This window comes from Bison bison, unplaced genomic scaffold, assembly GCF_000754665.1.
Source record: "Bison bison bison isolate TAMUID 2011002044 unplaced genomic scaffold, Bison_UMD1.0 scf7180017862979, whole genome shotgun sequence".
NCBI lineage: Eukaryota > Metazoa > Chordata > Mammalia > Artiodactyla > Bovidae > Bison > Bison bison.
In genome coordinates this window covers 3,168,964-3,191,585 of record NW_011493551.1, presented here as the reverse complement: position 1 = coordinate 3,191,585, position 22,622 = coordinate 3,168,964, and the positions used below count along the sequence as shown (strand labels likewise).

The 22,622-nt window shown below is 41.5% G+C and overlaps 1 protein-coding gene across 1 annotated transcript in view; it reads left to right on the top strand.

Moving 5' to 3' along the window:
- The window catches only part of HPSE2 (heparanase 2 (inactive)), a gene marked incomplete at its 5' end in the record, with an annotated part of 275,793 nt that overhangs the window by 120,461 nt on the left and 132,710 nt on the right, over window positions 1–22,622 (top strand). Inside the window, 2 exons of the mRNA XM_010833116.1 lie at window positions 5,090–5,196; window positions 9,376–9,490. Of these exons, the coding sequence (XP_010831418.1) occupies window positions 5,090–5,196; window positions 9,376–9,490 (222 nt within the window). The remainder of the gene's footprint in view (window positions 1–5,089; window positions 5,197–9,375; window positions 9,491–22,622) is intronic.

The window sequence follows — 22,622 nt, the reverse complement described above, 5'->3', positions numbered from 1 at the left end:
CCAAAGAATTGATGCTTTTGAACTGTGGTGTTGGAGAAGACTCTTGCGAGTCCCTTGGGCTGCGAGGAGATCCAACCAGTCCATCCTAAAGGAGATCAGTCCTGGGTGTTCACTGGAAGGACTGATGTTGAAGCTGAAACTCCAATACTTTGGCCACCTGATGTGAAGAGCTGACTCATTTGAAAAGACCCTGATGCTGGGAAAGATTGAGGGCAGGAGGATAAGGGGACGACAGAGGTTGAGATGGTTGGATGGCATCACCGACTCAATGGACATGGGTTTGGATGGACTCCAGGAGTTGGTGATGGACAGGGAGGCCTGGCGTGCTGTGATTCATGGGGTTGCAAGGAGTTGGACACAACTGAGCGACTAAACTGAACTGAACATGCTTTCATGGACAAATGAACAAAATAGACTACAAGCTGTGTGTAGTTTACTGGCTCCTTTGCTTTCTTTCCATGTTAAGGAAGCATTTCATAATTCTGGCTAATGAAAGGAATGTTATTATGATAACCTTGAACCTACTTTATTTTATCAATACTTTTAAGTAAGTCATTCCCCAAATTACTGTTTTAAATATTATCTGAAGCAAGTCACTCATAACATGTCTGCCAACTAGTCACACAGACCACTCCATGAGCACATGATTGAGTTCTGCTGCTGGTAATGAGAAGTCATATAGGTTATGAAGCTAGGGTGAAGCTGGTTAAAAGACAGAAGCAGTGTAGAGGAAAGTCTTGAGAAGGGGGTCTTCCTTGCAGGAAGACCAAGGGAGAAAGTATAAGATCCGGAACTCAGAAGGGGACAGTAAGAAAGGAGAGGGCAGAATGGAATGATTTTGTCCTCATCTAACATAGTAGGTAGCTTAGAGTCAAAAACACACAAGAAGGATGGAAAGAAAAATTGTAACATTATTGAGCTCTCACCTGGACGTTTTATGAATACAATAAGGAATAAAGAGACAGGAGCACCTCCAAGCAGAGCCCTGTCCATGGGTAAGGAAAGTTTAAGAAGTTCTCTAAAGCTATTCAGCTCCTTCTAACCAGTGACATAGGGGACCTGGTTTCTTAAAGAACCACTGCTTTTCCTAAAGTCCTAGGGAAGGTTGGTTTCCAACTATATGAGATGCTGGAATTAATGGACTCCAGCTTCCTTTGGAGGGTGGGCCTCTTGCCAGGCCTGATTAGCCCAGCTGGCCTGTCCACTATTCCTGTTTTATTGCTTCCTTTCTCATTAAGGAAGGTGTTGGGTTTGGATAACCATAAACAACATGTCTGCTGCTACAAGGCTACCATCACTTGCATAGCCAGTGGCTGAAACCAGGCTCTCAGGAGTCTTTTTTAAAGACAAATCACAGTTTTGGAGAGACAGGAAAGGGAAGCCCAGGTTTGAAAATGTGCTACAGAAATGGTTATTTTCCTATTTTTAACTGTTTCCTTTAAAAAAAAAATTTCAAAGTGGTAGGGAAAATAAAACTTTTTAAAAAGTCAAAGCTATTTTTCTCTCTCACCTCTCCTTTTTCAATATAGCCATACGAAACAGTCCTGATGTCCTCAACCCCTGAAATGAGAGGGAGGGAGCTGGAGGGTTTCCCTTCACACCACCCTGCCCCCAGCAGGCTGAAGGATTCTGAGCAGCCACTGGCAACCTGCTGAGCTGTCCTGTGGGTGCTTCAAAGCTCCCTTGTCCACATGGGCCTAAGAGCTGAAGTCTGTGGGGGATAAAAAAACTGCTGAAGGGAGCCAACCATTCAACTCCCTTCTCCCTTCACTTCAATAATCTCGGCATTTGGGCATTTGTACTTCTCCCTCCCCAGACAATGTGTTCCTTAAAATAACCTTCGTTGGCACATCATTTTTCACCAGGAACTGTACCCTTGCTCTTTGCAGTCCTGCAATTTTCTCTCTTCTAGCACAGGGGGAATCATATTTACTCAGAAAACCGCAGTGTTGAACTATAGCCCTCAGTTTCTTAGAGTTTCACTTTCTAAGGGAATTTTGCAGCTGGTTCCATCTGTTTTTCCTGATTTTTTTCCTCTCCTCTTCTGCCCATACTAATTTCCTCTCTAGGCCCAACCAGCACCCAACCTCAGTACCTCCCCCACACATGACTATGATAACCTCTTCTTGTCTCACAGTAGACACAATATTCATTAAGCCTCTCACCATGTCCCAAACAGTAAATGTTCAGAAAATCCTTGCTGACTCATACCAACTACTCCCAGAACCTCTAACACAGATACTTTCTAGGAATTTCTCTGCCATATAACATTTCATATAACTGGCTTGGTTTTGTATCAAAGCACACTCTCCCTGTGTTTTTTTGTTGTTGTTGTTCATGTATTAATAGGTTCTCTAGAAAATGACAAGAATTGCTCCTGTGCTGAGTGGATAAACAAACTACTCTGAATGCTAATTACATTAACGTGAGCTACCCATGTAGATTTTAAATTCTAAATAGACCTTTCCCTACTACTTAGCACACATCTGGCCTATTACCTACCACCACAAACATATCCAAATAAAAGCAACCAATTCTAATGTTAGATTGCCAATCACAATCTCATGTAGTTTGGACAAAGAGAGTGATCTAGGTAACATTTGCTTTACTTTAAGAGCCTATCATTTGCCAGACACCTTTCCAAGTGCTTTACAAATATTAGGTCACAAATATTTTTAAAAATGCACATTTATTATTCTAATTTTACAGCTAAGGAAATTAAGGCACAGCAAGGTCAACAGTGCATCAGTGATGAAACCAGGATTCACACCCAGGCAATGTGTGTGCAGACCACTAACTGCTAATCAATTCTACCTCACTAATTATAAGAAGTGTTAGATTGTCTCCTTCCAAATCTTCCTGCAAGTCAGAAGAGAATTCAAATGATGTGTATTTACACAGTGTCTGTGTCCTTGATGAGTCCTGTGTACACAGCAATTTATAAATCCATCCATTTTCTGGAATCAAGTCCTCATTTAATGGAGCTTAACTAAAGTCCTTATATAAAGGTGCTAGAGGGGTCTTTCCTGACCTTCATCTAAAACATCAACCTTCCTCTCCTTCCAAGGCACTTTCTGTCAGATTAATCGATTTTATTTTCCTCCTAGCACTTCCTATTTCTAAATTTATGTTTGTGTGTCTATTGTCAGTCTCTTCCCCTTGACTAAAATATGAGCTGATGAGAGCAGAGACTTGTGTTTCATTCACTGTTTGCCCCTAGAATTCTGCTTGGCATATAGTAGGTGCTCAATAAATATTTACTGAATGAATGAATAAATCCATTTGATAATGCCTTCATGTTTTTGCATAGACAGCCTTAGCCCTTCTTTGGTAGTGATGGTGGTCTAGTCGCCAAGTTGTGTCCAACTCTTGCAACCCCATGAACTGCAGCCCGCAAGGCTCCTCTGTCCATGGGATTTCTCAGTCAAGAATACTGGAGTGAGTTGTCATTTCCTTTTTCAGGGCATCTTCCCGACCCAGGGATCAAGCCTGGGTCTCTTACATTTTAAGCAGATTCTTTACTGCAGGCGGTCTCCTACAGTGCAGGCAGATTCTTTACCAACCAAACCACCAGGGAAGCCCAGTATAATTTTAAATATTCCTCTTAACTAATTTCACCTACTCCTGTGGCTTTTTTCTACCATTCCCAATAATTACCTCTAGCCAAGATCTTTATTTTTGAGATGACCAAATCTGGCTTTTTTGTCTCCTGTATTTATGTTATTTTAATTTCCATAATCAAATTTACTCTTGACATTTGGGGAATAGGAGCCAAGGGGACATGCACAAGCATTACAAAATACTGATACATTTTATATTTAGAAAGGACTTACATTTCATCTCCTCCAAATACGTTACTTTATATGTTGGTGAAGAAATTGAAGTCCAAGATAATGATTCTACAAGCGTCTCATGGCCGCTATGTGGTAGAACCCCAGATTTTCAGAATTTATTCCCCTTTCCACATCAGTTATCTACCTATTAGGGTCTACCTCTCCTATTGTTAATGATACATATTACACACTCAGCTCTATTGAGATACAATTCACAAACCATGAGATTCACCCTTTAAAAGTTTTAAATTCAGTGGTTTTAGGTATATTCACAAAATTGTGAAACTGTCACTATTTAATTTTAGAACATGTTCATATCCTCCAGAGAAACCCCATACCTGTTTGTAGTCACTCCCCATCTTCCCCCCTCATTCTCTTTCCCTTTTTCCAACCCTAGAAATCCATTAATCTACTTTCTGTCTCTATGGATTTGACTGTTCTGGACATTTCATATAAATGAATATAATATGTGGCCTTTTGTGTCTGGTTTCTTTCACTTAGCTTAATGATTTCAAGGTTCATCATCTTATACTATTTACCTTTTTGTTTTTTTAACAAAACCACTTTTCTCTGACTGCCTTAATAATCTCTATATCTGTCTTCGAACAAAAATTAAACTTTGAATATCCTAGAAGCCAAAGGCAAAAAAGAAAAACAGAAATATATTACTCAGTTCCAGTTAATCTTAAAGGAAACACAAACTTTATCAAAAGCATGAATGTTTTAAGGGGAATCATTACTGTAGACCTTTACTTTCACAATATGACTCTGTTTTCTAATCATTTAAGGTATTTTTCTTGCTTTCTTATTTATAGTATTTCCAGGTCTCCTTGGGTTGGGCACTCTGAGCAGTGTCAAGAAGAGGGAGAGGACCACCTTCTTCTAGGTGCAAGGGGAAATTCTTCTTTAATCTTTAACAGCATTCCAGTTTGACCTCCACTATTAATTTTCACTGAAGGGTGTTGTAGTCAACTTATGTCCTAGAATATGCACTTGTTCTCCTGTCACAATGTCACTTTGGTTCATTTAGGAGAAAAAAATGATCATTTCTTTGAGTGGACATGAATCAATATTAATGTGTGTGTGTGTGTATTTGTGTGCCAGCTGTATGGGCTGTATCAACATGAAAAAAACACAGATCATGACCACCTGGGAGCAGAGGATCAGAGGAACTTTAAGAGAATGTATGGTCCTTCTCATTTAGGAACAGTTTTTTAAAATTTCATTATCTCCTTCTGCTTTTGTTGTGTGAACAGGTGGTTAACACATACACCCCAGGAAAGAAGATTTGGCTTGAAGGTGTGGTGACCACCTCAGCTGGAGGCACAAACAATCTATCAGATTCCTATGCTGCAGGATTCTTGTGAGTAGAACTTGTAATTTCACTCCCAAGGGCACTGAGGAAAGGACAGTGAAATTGCTTATTATTCTGCCCTTTGGATGGGGTGGTGGTTCGTTTCCTACTGAAAATTCTTCATCCGTTTCTTTGTAAATGTGTTTAAACACTCAACGAACAGTGATTAGGGACTTGTCTAAATAATAAGATCTCAGGTACAGGCATTAGAGCAAGAATAATAATGGTAGTTATTAGTAATAAGGTTAGTAATAAGTAATTAGTAATAAGTAGATAGTAATAGAGTTTTATTTTATGTCTACAGTGCAAAATACAGTACAGACAGCATAAATTTTTTTTCTTGTAATTTTCACTAGAGCCCTGGGAGATAGGTAAGAATAAGAGGGAGGTTTTGCCCTTTAGAAACTTAGACAACTGGAGGAATAGAGATGGAGGGTAAGAAAAGCTATTGGAGATAAGTTTCATCATCATAATTTTAACTGCATAGTGCTTACCATGTGCCGAGGGCATATTTAATAGTGCTTTGTGCATATTTAATGATTTAACAACCGGTGTAGTAGATGCCCTTATTTTATAAGAACCCAGTGAGATAGATGCAATTATTAATTAATGGCAGAGCTTGGACTCAAGTTATAGCAGTCTGCTCCAGAGGCCTACCTTTTTGCCATTAAATTATACCATCTCTCTTCCTTCCTTACATGGTCTGACCACACAAGGGATAGACATGCAGAGGAATCAAGAATTTCTGACTGCGAGTATCAGGAAGGACTTGGTGGAGGAAGAGGCAATTGAGTGGAACATTAAGAAATTTCTCTAATTTCTGTAGGTGAAGGTTGTTGCTGAGGGTAGTGGGGAGCACTCTAAACTGAAGGAACATTATGAGGAGAAATGATTAGCGTGAGAAAGCCTCAGTATCTGCAGGGGTTAGTGAAGGTATGACTGTGCTATGCCACTTCATTTGTGTCTGACTCTTTGTGACCTTATGGACCTTAGCCCACCAGGCTCCTCTGTCCATGGGATTCTCCAGGCAAGACTACTGGAGTAGATTGCCATGCCCTCCTCCAGGAGAGCTTCCTGATTCAGGGATCAAACTCGGGTCTGTAATGTCTCCTGCATTGGCAGGCAGGTTCTTGACCACTAATGCCACTTGGGAAGCCCAGGTATGATTAGGGACAGAGTTTTACCACCAAATCATAGAAGACCTTGAAAACCAAGGATGCAATATGAGGCCTTATTCTATACTCAGTGGCAAGCCATTGAAGATTACAGAGGAGGAAAGAGGTCCTACAGAGATCTGACCTGTACTGAAAACACTGGGTTTGATAGTTTGTACCAGTTTGGAGAGGCAAGAGATAGGAAAATGAATTTGAAGGCTACTACAGTTATCTGGAGAGCAACTTAAGCCAGAAGCACAAGGGCTTCTGCCTGGCCTCCCATTGTCATGAGACAGGGACAAACCACTCGGGACCACAGACTGACCAGGTGACCTGTTTCTGGTCCAATCTAGTCTGGGGTCCTGGTTTTTCATCTGAACAAAGTTCTCCTAAGAACTGCAGCTCTGCCCTCAACTACACATTTCACTACTAACAGCCACTTCTAATTATACAGCTATAGTTCCTCTCCATTAAGGCAGCTTCTTTATTACATTTGTGAAGGGCAAATCAGGCTGGTCAAGCAAATATCTTTTAAGATGGAATCCTGGCAGATGCAGATGAAGATAATGAGTCAGTGGCTACATGATATGCCTGGGGTCTTCCAGCCCCATGTCCTCACATGGAGCGGCACAGAGAGGTTGTTCAGTGTTGCTGAGGGTTTTCTTTCAAAAATACTCTGCTCAGCAGGTTTCACTGTGACAGTTGGGTTGGCTGCTGGAGGCCCCTTGAATCAGAAGAATATGGCCTTTGCTTAGTGGTCTCAGAACTCAGCTGCAGGGCCTAGCAAGTAGTCCGTTTGTACTGAGTGTTTTCATGAACATTCTTCCCTTAAAGAGTGATGTGAAATGAGAAATAACACAGACCATCATGGAGAGAGCTAGAGAGAGACTTTCCTTTTCACTAGCATCAGCTAAATATCCATAGATCTCCACAGTCACTTTTGTGAACACAGATTAACATTGTTGTTTAGATTTTGGTGTAGTTCAGATGTTCCATGCTTGGTTGACAGATCAAATGAAAAGCAGCTCATTCTGCTCCTGGTCTTCTCTCTTACCTTTTCATCATCCACTGGCTGTAAGCTCTACTGGCAGTACCCAGAAACATGTTCCTTGAGTCCAATTTTCCAAGGGGTATAAATTGCTTCCAGGAGAAAAAAAATGTACAGCATTCTAGGAAGCTCCAGAAGGCTAGCAAGGAGTTGGAAAGAAGGCATTTTACAGCCCTTTTTCAATATATGGCATAAATATAAGCTTACCAGGACACATTCACATGCATGCATAAATTAGAATTCTCTGCTGCCAATATGCAAGGGTAGTTTTCCCAATCAGGACTTTGAGATTCTTTGATGCCCTACCCTTGGCATACTGCTGTGTCTGCAGCACCTACATGTCTGTCATGTAATAGATATTCAACAGCGTTTTGTGGATAGAAAATAATAGCCACAGAAGTATCCTTGGTGAGATGTGTCAATTATCTTGCCACTTTTCGCTAATTAAGTATAAAAGGGAGACATGGAACACCATTTATTTCTCCTTCTCAGGAGACTTATTATTACAGAGGAAGATGAAGACAATTCCAGAACTAACCATTCTATTCTGAAAAGCTATGGAGAAGCAGGGGCTCTGGCCATAGTCATTTGTTAATGCCCTAGACCTGGGATGTGCATATAGGATGTGGGTTTAAAGAGGAGAATGAATATTCTTCCCTCTCTCTTTAAAGTTCCTTCAAAAACTACCCATATGCTCTCAGGAGAAAATCCAAAAAACTCAGATTTACAAGTTAGTGTTTATTTGTTGAATATATATTCTTTATATTTCACTGTGCTAGGCTCTGTAGAGGTCACAAATAGGAATTTGATAACATTCTTGTAAATGTGTAGGTACAGCTACATACCCGGTCCTTTACAAATGACTTATGTGGTCTCACAGGCATTTTTTTTTTAATCTATTCTTAATGCTAAGAACAAGATCTAGCATTTACAGTTGATGAATTCATATTGTTGGATGAATAATAAATGAATGAACAAATGGGATCTTATCACATGTACAAATACAAATATTGACATCTAGATGCCACTAGAGATAGGGATTCACATATATGTGATTATGTATTTACTTATCATTTTTGTCTCTTCTTTCATTTAGTAAGCCTGGGGATAGAAGGGTAAGAAAGACAAACTTGTTTGGACATAGAAATACTTGTTATTTGTTAGAACCTACTGTATTTGTGCTATTTCAGTGGAGAGAACACTGACTTAGGAGGCGTCAGCCCAGAATTCATGTTACAGTTCTACCACAGGTCAGCTAAACTGTGTCTCAGAGGCTAAAGCAAAGCTAAACCTGTTCTCCTGACTTCACAGTGTTGCCAAATGAACAAAAATAAGAAAGACAAGTAGCTTAGCCATGTGATATTCCAAAAGCATTTTCAGTTTCCTTGGGTTACAATGTCCCAGTCTGAACAACAGCAACAAAATGGTTCTACTATATTTTTGTCAGATTTCTTTTTGGATTTATAACTTTTGTCTTTGCATTTTACTGTGTTTGTGTGTGTGTTGTATGTGATTCATTATCAGTAGGTATTTGTTAGTTTTATCAGAATAAAATATAATTGTCAATGTGGAAAAGATTTGAAAATATTTTATAATATTCACTCATAATGTAAAAATTAGCAGTGGTCTTTAGTGTTAGAAAGATCACTGGTTTGGAGCTCCATATTATTTCAGATTTGGGGAATCATAACTATGCATGATTTGTCCCTAGTATGTAAATGGTGATTCTCAAAATCCTAGAATCTAATTTTATCCAGATCAGTTTCAACTTAGACTGTTGAGCACCTATAGTGTTCCAGAAACTGTGATGGTTGTTTGGGGTACAAAGCTAAAACGTGTCTATTCTTGATGAGCTCATACCATCTGGGGAAAGACAGAGAACTAAGTAATTATCATTAAGCGGGCCAGCAGAGGGTATGAGTAAGAGTTTTTAAATGTATTGATTTTAAATGTATCGATATGGTTTTTTTCCCCCTTGCTTTTCAGATGGCTGAACACTTTAGGAATGCTGGCCAATCAGGGCATTGATGTTGTGATTCGGCACTCATTTTTTGACCACGGATACAATCACCTTGTGGACCAGAATTTTAACCCATTACCAGTAAGTGTAAGATCAAGATTCCCAACTCCTTTCCCATGTCCTTCAGTTCTTTTGATTGTGCTCTGATCCCCACTGGGAGAATTTTTCTCCTTCTGTTACTCATTAATTTCACAAATTGGACAGAAATATTTTTGACCCATTTTACAGACTTTTAGCTTTACCTCCCAGACAGACCCCAATATATACTCACATGTGTGTACATATGGGTTTATGCATATACACATTTATGCATTTATATATATTTACCACTATTATTTTAACAAACCTTGTGCAGTTGAGATTCCAAATCTACTTGTGGCCTGTTTGAACTCTGCTTGAGAGTGAATTTTTCCAGATTGTTTTCTTTTAATGCTAATAGGAGACATTAGTTAACGTCAGATGCAACATGTTGAAAGCAGATGGGCGAGTGTTGTCCAAGATCAGATATAGTAGAAACCCATCCCTTGGAGAGTGGCTTAAGTGCACTCACACTGGATGTTGATCCCTGTGTGATGAGGGGATTTGCCCAGGTGTCACCTACTCTAGGAGAGCAGAGAAAGGGGAGGCTAAAGAAGAATGGCAAGAGCAGAGAGCTGGGCATGTCCAGCGACTTTATTGACTCATCAAAGAAACCCCACTTAGTCCAGAAAAGCTGTGCTTATCAAAAATATTATGTGAGTTATCCTGCTTACAGACATCTTGGTCATGATAAAAGGCGAGTCCTCTCATTAGCCCATAGAACGTCAGAGCTGGGATTCCCCTTGGAGATGATCCAGTTCCACCGCATGTAACAGAGGGACTGGTAGCCTGGATTGGGAGAGGGGTGTATAGTGCCAGCCCTAGTGCCCGCTCCTGTGCCCTGGCCCAGTATTCTTCCTACAGAATTACTGCTGCCCTGGGGTCCACAGTAAACAAACCCAGCTAGAACCCAGTGAGCATTCCTGCCCTTTGCTTCCCTCTGCCCATTTCCACCCTCTGTGTTCATCTCACCACCCTCACCCCAGCCCTTAACTAGGAAGCCTCCAAGTCCAGAACAAAGAACAGCTTGGCACCCAACAGCACCATTTCTATTTCTGGAAAGAATCCCTCTAGTTAGTGTACTAAGGAATTATTTTATCTCTGATTGTACATGACTCCAATTAAGTCACCAATACTAAAGCTGACTGGCACAGTTGCTTTTATGCACAAGGCCAGGATACCTCTCTCTTTCAGCGTGTTGGGGGCTGGGGTAAGGAGGGACGGAGAGGAAGTTTTCAGTTTGGAACCATAGGGGGTTCTGTTTGTTCATTGTTTGTTTTGAGCTCATAAACTTGTGGTGATAAAACAAAATAATGATTAGAAAAGCATCTATGAAATGTAAGCACAGAACAAATATAATGCCACACAAATGTAAATATTTATTGACCATCAGGCACTGGGGAGGAGACCAGTAGTAGATAACTGAATAAATAGTAAGACAGGGTCAGTGAGGGCTCCTTTAGAGAGTGTACAAGGAAGTCTTCTCTGAGAAGGTGACACTGAAGCCAAGAGTCCACCTACAAGAAGGAGCCAGACATGCAGATTTTTGCAGAAGGGCTTTCAGGCAGGGGAAGGGGCCAGCACAAAGATTCCAAGGCAGGAACAGAGTTGGCATGTTTGAGGAAATATAATCGTGCTAGAGTGCTGGGGGCCTGGCAAGGAACAGGGGGACTGGTTGGACATGGGGCCAGCTTGGGTCAGATCACACAGGGCTTTGAAAGCTAAAGGGAGTTTGACTTTTATTGTAAGTAAAATGAAAAGCCACTGGAGGGTTTTCTGCAGGGAAGTAACATGATCTAACTTACATTCTTAAAAGATCACCTTGGTATAATTAATGCATCAAATGTTAGTTATATGTTTAAAAATGTGGATGTTTGCCTGAGTGCTAAGTTGCTTCAGTCATGTCCAACTCTTTGTGACCCTATGGACCATAACCCACCAGGCTCCTCTGTCCATGGGATTCTCCAGGCAAGAATACTGGAGTGGGTTGCTATGCCTTCCTCCAGAAGATCTTCCTGAGCCAGGAATCAAACCTGTATCTCCTGTGTCTCCCAAAATGCAGGCGGATTCTTTACCACTGAGCCAAAGGGAAGCCCAATAATGTGGATAATACTTAAAATTTTATAGGGCACTTTCATATACAGCGGGCTTCCCTGATAGCTCAGTTGGTAAAGAATCCACCTGCAGTGCAAGAGACCCCAGTTCGATCCCTGGGTCAGAAAGATCTGCTAGAGAAGGAATAGGCTACCCACTCCAGTGTTCTTGGCTTCCCTTGTGGCTCAGCTGGTAAAGAATTTGCCTACAATGTGGGAGGCCTGTGTTCGATCCCTGGGTTGGGAAGATCCCCTGGCGAAGGGAAAGGCTACCTACTCCAGTATTCTGGCCTGGAGAATTTCGTGGTCTTTATTCCATGGGGTTGCAAAGAGTCGGAAACGAATGAGCGACTTTCACTTTCACATACAGCACATCAGTAATACTACAAACATTCTTTCTTTCCCTCTGTTCATCTTTTTCTCCTGTCTTTCCTTCTTTCCTTTATTCCTTCCTTCATACATTCAAATCTCATTCACTCCTCTTGATCATGTAGTACATGCTGAACACTATTTCTGACAATGAGCCACGATGATGAACCAAAAAGACAAGGTCCTTGAATTACTGGAGCTTGTAGTCTAGTGAAGCATACTAAGAAGAGGAAAGTATATAAACAAATAACTGCTCTTGGACATAATTATTCTAAAGTGAGCCGGTGACATAAGTGTGCCTTTATTTTGCTGAAGAGACACTACGGTTCTTTGAAGTTGTTTAGCAACTTATCCAAGGTCAGAGAAGTAGTGAGAGCTGGAACAAGGAATTTTGCAGTTCAAAATGTTATTTACTTTTCAACATGCCACACTATTTCTAGCAGTACTCTCTTTGGTGTCTGTGATGGGGTCTGAGGCCACTGTTTGTCTCAGAATTGGGTTTAGAGTTGGGAACAGGCATCTCGAGGAACTGGAGAGAAGAAAACCTAGGCTAGAAGAAAACCTATGGTCTTTGGGTGACTGGACAGTCTTGAGTTTCAGAGCTGGACAAACCTGAATTGCGTATCAAATCTCTCTGTACCTTTGCATGGCCAGCTGTAGGTTAAAGATGCAAGATCTCATGATTTTGTTCTCCCCAAATGGGAGATAATGCAGGTGACTTTCTTTAAAAGCTTACCATGAGACACCTTGATTGATAGGTAGTAACAGCACAGATTATGACCAACCTAGATAGCATATTGAAAAGCAGAGACATTACTTTGCCAACAAAGGTCCATCTAGTCAAGTCTATGGTTTTTCCAGTGGTCATATATGGATGTGAGAGTTGGACTGTGAAGAAAGCTGAGCGCCGAAGAATTGATGCTTTTGAACTGTGGTGTTGGAGAAGACTCTTGAGAGTCCCTTGGACTGCGAGGAGATCCAACCAGTCCATTCTGAAGGAGATCAGCCCTGGGATTTCTTTGGAAGGAATGATGCTAAAGCTGAAACTCCAGTACTTTGGCCACCTCATGAGAAGAGTTGACTCATTGGAAAAGACTCTGATGCTGGGAGGGATTTGGGGCAGGAGGAGAAGGGGACAAGAGAGGATGAGATGGCTGGATGGCATCACTGACTCTATGGACGTGAGTCTGAGTGAACTCCGGGAGTTGGTCATGGGCAGGGAGGCCTGGCGTGCTGCGATTCATGGGGTCGCAAAGAGTCGGACACGACTGAGCAACTGAACTGAACTGAACTGAACTGAACAGCACAGAGGTTCTTTGGAAGCTAAAACAAGTCCTATGGATTTAGCACAAAGGCTCAAGTGATCTGAGCAGCTGTATTTCTGGAAACACCAAGCTCTAATAAAGAAACTGTATGTAAAAGCACTTTAAAAGGTAGCAGACTTTTCTTTTTATCTTTCTTTGGGCTAATAAATTCTGCACCTTATAAGCAGAGAACTTGGCAGCTGGGAGAGTGTGTCCTAAGTCTCCTGGAAATAATTTACTAGGCTAGACCAGGGCACCAATCTGACAGACCTTGCCAGCCGGCCCCTGGGATGTGTAATGGACACACCTAGGAATCATACTGGTTGCCATTTCAGAGATTTGTACAGTTGAGGTCCAAACACTGCTGATAAAAACTTTGGATTTTACATTGTGATTAAATCTTCAAGAGTGTTAAGAGTTTGTGTGTGTTAGTTCCTCAGTCGTGTCCGACTCTTTGTGACCCCATGAACTATAGCCTGCCAGGCTTCTCTGTCCATGGAATTCTCCAGGCAAGAATACTAGAGTGGATTGCCATTCCCTTCTCCAGAGTTAAGAGTTTAGGGCCTTACTAAACTGTTTTTTGGTTAGCTCCCAGAAAAATCAGTATTTTCTATTCTAGTTCCTTCAAATTCAGCATTTCAGGAAAAGCTCTTATTAGCAAATACTACTTTTTCCTGTTGTTGTTGTTATAGGGTCTTAGCCTAATGGCTTCCCAACTTATATACCATATGACCCAGGCAGCTGAGTATGTAGGATTCCAATCCAGTGGCAAAGCCATTCCAATCTAAGGGAAGAGAGAATATTGAAGGTAGTTCTTTAAAAAAAAACAACTTATTTTGAGAAAAGGTCACTTTCCACTACAGCCCATGTTCTTTCTGGCTGTTCCTCTAGAGAAGTGCCAACTCTCCTCCTGTTGTGAGATTTTCCTTCTCCTGGGAAGAGAAGAACATTTAGTCCAGCAGTGTTTCATCACTCGACTCCCACCCCTTTCCCCTGACCCCCTTGCCGTTGGGAAAGAGGGAACGTGTGAGTCTCCACAGCCTGTCAACTAGTCATGGGCTCCCTTGGGAATAAGGGATGTTTGTGCAGAAGAGATCTGCACATTCAGCGGACATAGTCCAGACCCCACCAGCCGTGGGCATTTCTCCTAAGCGAGGGTTTTGGAATTTAGCTTGCTGCTTTTTTTAAGAGCTTGATTTACAGAGCTTTCAGGGAAAGGAATGGTGAATTACTAGTCAACATCTTCTTAACTCTCAGGCTGACCTAGCAGATATAATTCAATTCAAAAAAGCATTGACACTTGAGATGTGTCTGGCTCTAGGCTAGGTATTCTGGGGACATGCAGATAAATAAGATTCAGTTCCCTCATCTGTAGAGCTAACAATCTGGTATGTGTTTGTACTTGAGGGATTATAGTTTAGTCCTTAGAATGAAATAGAAAACAAGTTCCCATCAGATAGCCTTTTCTATACTGAGTGTAGTGGTAGGGATATTTACATTTACTGACAACACTCTTTTTTGCTGACTGTCCCTTATGAACAACAATAAGCATTCACTTCAGCCCAGTACACATTTATTGAATTGAACACTCACTGTGTATGTTCTAGAATACAGTCAGTAGTCATGGATTAGTTTATAACTCGCTAGTCTATGGTGGGATTGAACCTATAGCTGTGGTTCCCATAGCAACATGGCTATTGGAAAGAAACTCTGCATCTTAATGTTATCTGCATAGCTCTGTTAGGGATGAGAAACTTGCTGCTCTATCCTTGTTTCCCTTTGAAACATTAAGACACTGTTCTTTATGCACTACACAACCATGATGTGGACACAGGATCAGCTTAAATCTGTCCCTTCCCTGAGGAAGAACATCCAGTTATAGACCCACATCCCACTGATGCCGGATGTTGTGCAGCACTGCCTAATGAGGAGGCCTTGGGAAGCAGCAGGAAGGGGCCCAGTACTCTGACAAGATTCACAGGTTCTAGTCCTAGATCTACCATCCATTAGATGTGTATCTCTGGATTTTAGTTTTCTTTATCACTCAAATTGTAATAAAAATGTCTCCTCTATCTGCCTCCAAAAGACACTGTTATAATTCTTGTGAGAACTAGATACGACAATAGGATTCCAATTTCATATATACATACACACATAGAAAATTACTGCAAGGGACTACATCTAAATGTCAAAGTGGTTTTATTTGGGCCGTGGGGTTACAGATAGTTTCCATTTTCTTCTTTGTGGATTTTTATGAAAATTGCTGCAATCAGCATTATTGCTTTCATAACCTGAGCAAAATAAAGGCTATTTTAAAAAGGAAAAATAGAGCAAAAGAATTAGGTGCTTTATTACACTTGTGCTGTATGCTTGATACAGTGCTAGACACTGGAGAGTATCCCTGCCCTCAAGGAGCTTACAGTGTGGATAGGAGATTGGTCAGCAGGGACAGTGGCTGAAGTGCTTTAGCAGGACAGGAGAAGGATAGAAGCCTGCCAGGATAAAGGGCAGGCATGGGGCATCAAGGAAGACTTCCTGGAGGAGACAATGCCTGAGCTGGATCTTGAAGGAGAGGAGCAAGTTAGCCCTGGGAAGAGAAGTTTGAGGTCTGGGGAGAATCTTCCAGAGGCAGTAATATGTACAAAGGGTCAGAGGCATTAATTTTCCAGAGAGTCATGGTCAATGGTTTATGAAAAATTTCTTAGGAAAGTTTTTCCCATTGGTGTCCATTGGCCACACAGGGTGTGTAAAAATTAAGGAATTTTAAAGTAACGAATCTGGAGGTGGTGGGGCAAAGGTGTTAAAAAACTTTGCCAAACCAGCCTGTGACCTATTTCTTGGCGTAGCTTCATTTCTCTTTCTTTTCTTTCCCGTGGGAGCCATCAGGAAGATGAAAGAAGCAGAGTACCTGTTTAGGGGTAGTTGTGATGTGAAACCCAATCCTCTCATCAGAGGCCCTGACAAAGACTTCTCCATGTGCAACCTCCCTTTGTGGAAACCTGCGGCTGCTGAGAGAAGGGCACCCTCAGCTGCAGGATCAATCACTGGGACTTGGGCCGGTTCCACGTCAGTGGCTGAAGTGCCTGGGCTGCATGCCCAGTGGGCATGACTTGCTTCTTTCCCCTTCTGTGCCTCTGAACTCTGGCCTCTCAGACCAGAGCCTGAGCCGGCACCATGTGACCAGGCATGCAGCTCTCTTTTGCCTCTGATACTTTAAGGAGAAGCCCGTCTCATTTTTAACTACCAGTCCTCATCCGTTGCTTATTTATTAATCCAAATGGTGTGAATGGATGTCAGCAACCCATACCAGCAGTTGAACAGCTCACCCTGGTGGAAGCTGCCCTAGGAAGAAGAAAGAGCTCTGCTACCTGGAATCAAAAGATGCAGGCTCCACGGTGTCCCCACGGTGTTCCAGTTGCTTGAGTTTGCATTTCCTGCTTTGTAAGATGGGGCTAGTGTGCTGAAGTCACAAAGTGGGGAGTATCTGAAGGTAGTGCTTAAAAATATTGACTTTGGAAACAGACTGACCTGAGTTTCAAACCCAGATCTACCATTTACTACTGTGTCCCTGGGCGGATTACTCAGCCTCAACAACCATCCATTTCCCTTCATAAAAGGGAGACGATGAATAATCTATCTCAGGGCACTATTGGAAAGGGTTGAGTGAACCAATGCATAAGTATCTTTCACCACCTAGAAAGTACTCAACAAATGTCAGCTGCTATTAATATTTTATAAAGTAATTTTGTAAAATGTAAAATTCTGTAAGTTGGTAATAATCATCATTAATAACTTGAATATAACTGTGCCAAGATAATATACAGTTGAATATTCATACAAATATCTGAAAATCAATCAAGTAACAATAGCCAAAGTATGAAAAGTAGATTTTTTTTTTGGTAAAAATTAAGTGATGAGAAAATTAGAACAGAAGAGGAAAGCTCTGATTCCTGCACTTGAAAGGAATTGATTGCAAATGGTTAAAGACAAACTAAAAATTACATTTTATTTTCCTCCAGAGAAGATGCTGCCAACCTTACCCAATGAAGGCAATTAAGACAGTAGCCTCACTGCAACACTAGCTCTAACACCTTCATCTGGTATTTATAAATGGCCCAATAAGCCCTGGAAGCCATGATATGTCACATCAAAGCGCTAATGACAGCACATTATGTGAAGCACTGAGGAGCAACAATTGAAAATCTCACTCTGCCATCAACCATTTATATTGCTCCCAGATTGCAATACTGAGGGATTACAGATACAGCAAGTTGTGCCGCAACCTAAATAAATGAGGGAGAGGGAGAAGAAGCAATTACAGCCCCACTGTGCTTGAGCTTAGCAGCAGAGCGCACCACCCCCAAAGCAACCTTCAGAAGACGGAGGAGCATGACCAGCTCTGGAAATGAGAAAAGTTGCACCTCACCCAGCTTCATCAGTTCACCTGAAATGCTGGAATGTTACCTAAAAATAATCTGACTAGAAAGCTAGGAAGGGAGAGAGGGAGGAAGGAAAACAAAGATAGGAGCGGAAAAGTGGAATGTCTTCTGGTAGGCTGTAAATGTCTTTTGCCAGTGGCACAACATGACAAACTTGAGGTTTTTTCATGATATTTGCAGACATCAAGGGCACAGTGATGTCTGGTTATGACATTAGGAATAGGGATCTGATAGAAGTCACCATGAGAGCCAAACATAATACATTGTTTTTCTAACTCAGTTAATGGGATTCTATTTTTGTTTGTTTAAATAAAAGCTGAAATGTTTAAAAATAGAATTAGAATATTGTTTTTAATTCTTATTTGAATACACTACTCTATTTATGTATGTGTGTGTTAGTCACTCAGTCATTTCCGACTCTGTGTAACCCCACAAACTATAACCCACCATGCTCCTCTGTCCATGGAATTCTCCAGGCAAGAATACTGGAGTGGGTAGCCATTTCCTTCTCCAGGGGATCTTCCCAACCCAGAGTTCAAAGCCAGGTCTCCCACATTGCAGGCAGATTCTTCACCTTCTGAACCACCAGGGAAGCCAAAATCTATAAGTCATTAGGTATCTCACTCACTAACTTTCAACTATTACCAATCTGTTCATCTCTGATCTGGTTTTAAGCACTGAAAAGACTGAATAGAGCATATCATTTTGACTGACTATGAACTTGACTTCAGCAGACCTATCTTCTACTCCAAATTCACTGCCTTTATCTTAACCTCAAAATCTTTGCAGCTTTTCTTCATTAGAATAGTGATTCTTAAGCCTATGCTCGTTATAGTAACCTGTGTGCATGCATGAGTGCATGCTCAGTCATGTCCGACTCTTTGCAACCCCATGGACTATAGTCCACCAGGCTCCTCTGTCCATGGGGTTTTCCAGGCAAGAATACTGAAGTGGGTTGCCATTTCCTCCACTAGGGGATCTTTCTGACCCAGGAATCAAACCTGCATCCCCGGTCTCCTGCATTGACAGGCAGATTCTTTACCACCGGTCCACCTGGGAAGCTATAGGGCTTCAAAAAAAATACCTAAGCCACCCCCAGGGATTCTGATTCAGTTGGTCTATAGAGGAGGGCAGATGTTTGTATTAAGCTCCCCCCTGATTCCAATATGCAGTGAGAATTGAGAACCACTGAGTGTGCCATTTACCCTGATTAAATTAGAAATTATCCTTTCCTTTTCTTGTACTCTTGGGTACCCAACTTGCGCTTGTTGAATCAAAACAACAAAAATCCTTTTTATAATGTTATTGATTTATTTGACAGTATGGGGTCTTCCTTGCTGTGCAGGCTTTTCTCTAGTTCAACGAGCAGGGGCTGCTCACTAGTTGCAGTGGGCTTCTCATTGCAGTGGCTTCTCTTGCTGGAGAGCACGGGCTCTAGAGCGCTGGGGCTTCAGGAGTTGCAGCTCCTGGACTTTAGAGCACAGGCTCAGGAGCTGTGGCACACAGGCTTTGTTGCCCTGTGGCATGTGGGATCTTCCCGGATCAGGGATCGAATCCGTGTTTTCTGTACTGGCAGGTGGATTCTCTACCAGTGAGCCATGAGGGAAGCCTAAAATATTAGCAGAATTTTTAATTCACTTGCCAAGTATTTACTGAATGTCTATTATGTGTCAGACAGTTTTCTAGTTTCTGAGGAGATAAAGGTAAAGGAGAAAGATAAGATCCCTGCCCTCATTGGAGATTACAGTCTAGCAGGGGAGACTAAAAATGAACAAGTAAACTAACACTAAAATAATTTATACAGTGTTCAGAATGGTGTGTAGGAAGCAGACAGGCCGTGAAGTTGAAGAATAATGAGGAGAGGATACCTCTTAAGAAAGTGTGACCGAGGAAGTGTGCACTGAGGAAGCAGCCGTTGGAGACGCTGGTAGAAGAGCAGTGTTCTTGCAGAGGGAGCAGCATCTGCAAAGGCTCCATCACACCGTGGCCAGGCAGCTGGCACAGTGCTGGGCACAATTTATCTCAAGCTCCCCACGCCTGATTCCCAACCCTACCTGTGTCATCACCACTTGGCAAACCGCCTTGCTTCCTGTCCCTTCCTGTGAATAGTGGTATCCCATCACCTGCCGCTGTGTCCAGGGTCCTCAACCTAGCCTGTTGCCTACTGCATTCCCCTGTCACCAACCTGGCCATTTCCAGGTGCACCCTCTGCCACCTCTCAGCAGGATTTGAAATAAGAATGGCAGAATAACAGTACTTGTGGAAGCTGGTGGTGAACATTTGGGAGTTTGTCATATAATTCCACTTTTGTGTGTGTGTTTAAAAATTTCGATGATATTTTAGATGTCTTCATGCTAGGGTGTTGTGAAAAACAATAAAGTAAAGCACTGCTTTAATTGCTCTGTGACATAAAAAATAAAGTCAGACTCTTTCTCTCCATGTTTACAATCTCTTTGGGATGACAAAACAGAGAGCTTTTGAGAGAGAGCTAATAGATGATGCACTAAGCTCTGTCTTGCTCCCTCAGTATCTTGGGAGCCAGACCTCCAAGTAGGAGATATTACTGTTGGCTGGAAAGAAAGCGCTAGAGGGGAGAATCAGGGAAGGCTTGTACAACAAGATGTCATTAGTGGACGTTTGTAAGATTAGTATCCAACAGATACATGTTTCAAGCAAAGCTTCTTGCCCATAGGGCACCCTCTGCTGAGACAGTGAGAAGGAAGGAGTGCCTTAGAATGGATGGAACACCAGGTGTTCCAGATCTGATCTCAGGTTCTGCCACCAGCTCATTCATCCCAGGGTGCTGGGCACTCTAGGTTCACTGGAAATGTGGGTGTTGAACTCGACCATTTGAGGTCTCCTTCAGCTCTGATGTTTTCCGATTCATTGTCAAGATTTCTATACCAGGATCTTCAAACGTTCCTCCCAGCTGAACTGATACTAATAAAGCCTTTTAAAATAAAGCTAAACCACACTGTTTTACTTTGAAATCACACAAGGAGTGAGTCCTCTGTTTTTAAGGCTCTTGTAACCCCATTATCACTTTTGTTATTAGAATTGTTTGGATACATCTAATTTCCTCTCTCTGACTGAAAGCTCCTTGAAAACATAAGCCATCTCTTATATCTTTAAATCTCCCACAGCGCCCTGCTCATAGTCAGTCCTTACTGAATTCTAAAGATGCTAAGTGACTGGGCAATCTGGGGACTTCAGTGCACTGCTCAGTAATGGAAATACGGAAGCAGGCATTTGTTGTCAGGTGTTACACGCACACTGTGTACAGGCAGATAGTCAGCTTGGTCCTTAAGAGTTTGGGCTCTGGAGCCAGATCTGGATGTTAATCCAATTCCACTGTCTACTTGCTGTGTCCCATTGGGAAGATTCCTTCATCTTCCATCTTCTGTATAATGAGGATACCAATGGTTCATACATCTCAGGGTTCTTGTGAGTGCATAAGATAGCACCTGACAGTAAATGTGTAAAAATGTGACCATTATTACCTATTCTAAATATATGAAAATGATTTCTTGGACATAAATTATAGAAATATTTTCTTAGGTCAGTCTCCTAAGGCAAAATAAATAAAAATAAGCAAATGGGACTTAATAAAACTATTTGTCTTTCACTGTTGAGTTGTAAGTGTTCTAGTAATACAGATCCCTTATTGGATATGATTTGCAAACATATTCTCCAATTCTGTGTGTTATCTTTTCATTCTCTGGACAGTGTCTTTTAAGCACAGAAGTTTCTAATTCTGATAAAATCCAACTTATTTGTTTTTCTTTTTCTCATTTGTGCTTTTGGTGTCTGATCAAATTTTAATTCTGTGTTTTATTCTAAGAGTTTTATAGTTAGCTTTTACATATAGATCTCTGATCCATTTTGAGTTAATTTTTTTATATGATGTGAGATAGTGATTCAGTTTCATTCTTTTGCTCATGCACATTGAATTGTCTTGGGACCCTTGTTGAAAATTAGTTGACCATAAATGTAAGGGCTTTTTTCCCCTGTACTTTCAATTCTGTTCAATTAATCTAAATGTCTGTCTTTATGCCAGTACTACACTATCTTGATTACTGCAGCTTTGTAGTAAATTTTGAAATTGAGAAGTACGAGTTCCATAAAGAAGACGTTTTTCAATTTCAAAATTATCTTAGCAACTACTTTCAGTCTTGAGCATCGTGTCAGCTGCTCGCAGCTCAACCAAGTGAACTTGAGTGGTTCACCCAAAGCCCCATATTGGGTGGCAAGGTCGTCATTACCGACATCACCTATTTCAGCTTTAAGGAATCCTTGGTTCAGTAACCTTAGCCACATTGTCTTCAGGTTGGAGTCACAGGGCTCACTGTCCCCATGGTCATGATAATATCCCTTTCCTCACCTTCCTGGGGAGAGTGAAGGAATGAAAAATAGTCAAGCTACAGTTTTGGTGGCTTATCTCAATCCTACCCCTCACTGCTCAGCTTCTAAATATGAAATTAACTTTCGTTTATTAATAGGCAGGACACTAAGGGACCCTTACTTCCCAACCTCACCCACTATTGGGGTGAGAGCATTCACCACCAGACCCTAGGAAAACTTCTTATATCCCTGAACCTAGTCTGCAAAGCCTTTGTCCCTCCTCTTACATAAAATCATGCCACTGTCTACATCCCATCCTTATCACTGTAGCTGTCAAGAAGTGTGAAGGGCCTGAGATTTTTACCTACTTTGCAACCTAGTATATCCACTTTTGCTGCTTCATAAATGTAGGCAGAAGACACAAGACTCCGGGTCAGCAGCAAGAGGTTATATACTCATACACAGCAAACATCATGACATTAGTATATTTGTATTGATTCTCCTGGCCACTAGGCCCCACAGGGGCAATGCAATGGGCCCAAATGTATGCTCCCCATGCGGTGGGTTTGAGTTGCAGCTGAGGAATTCA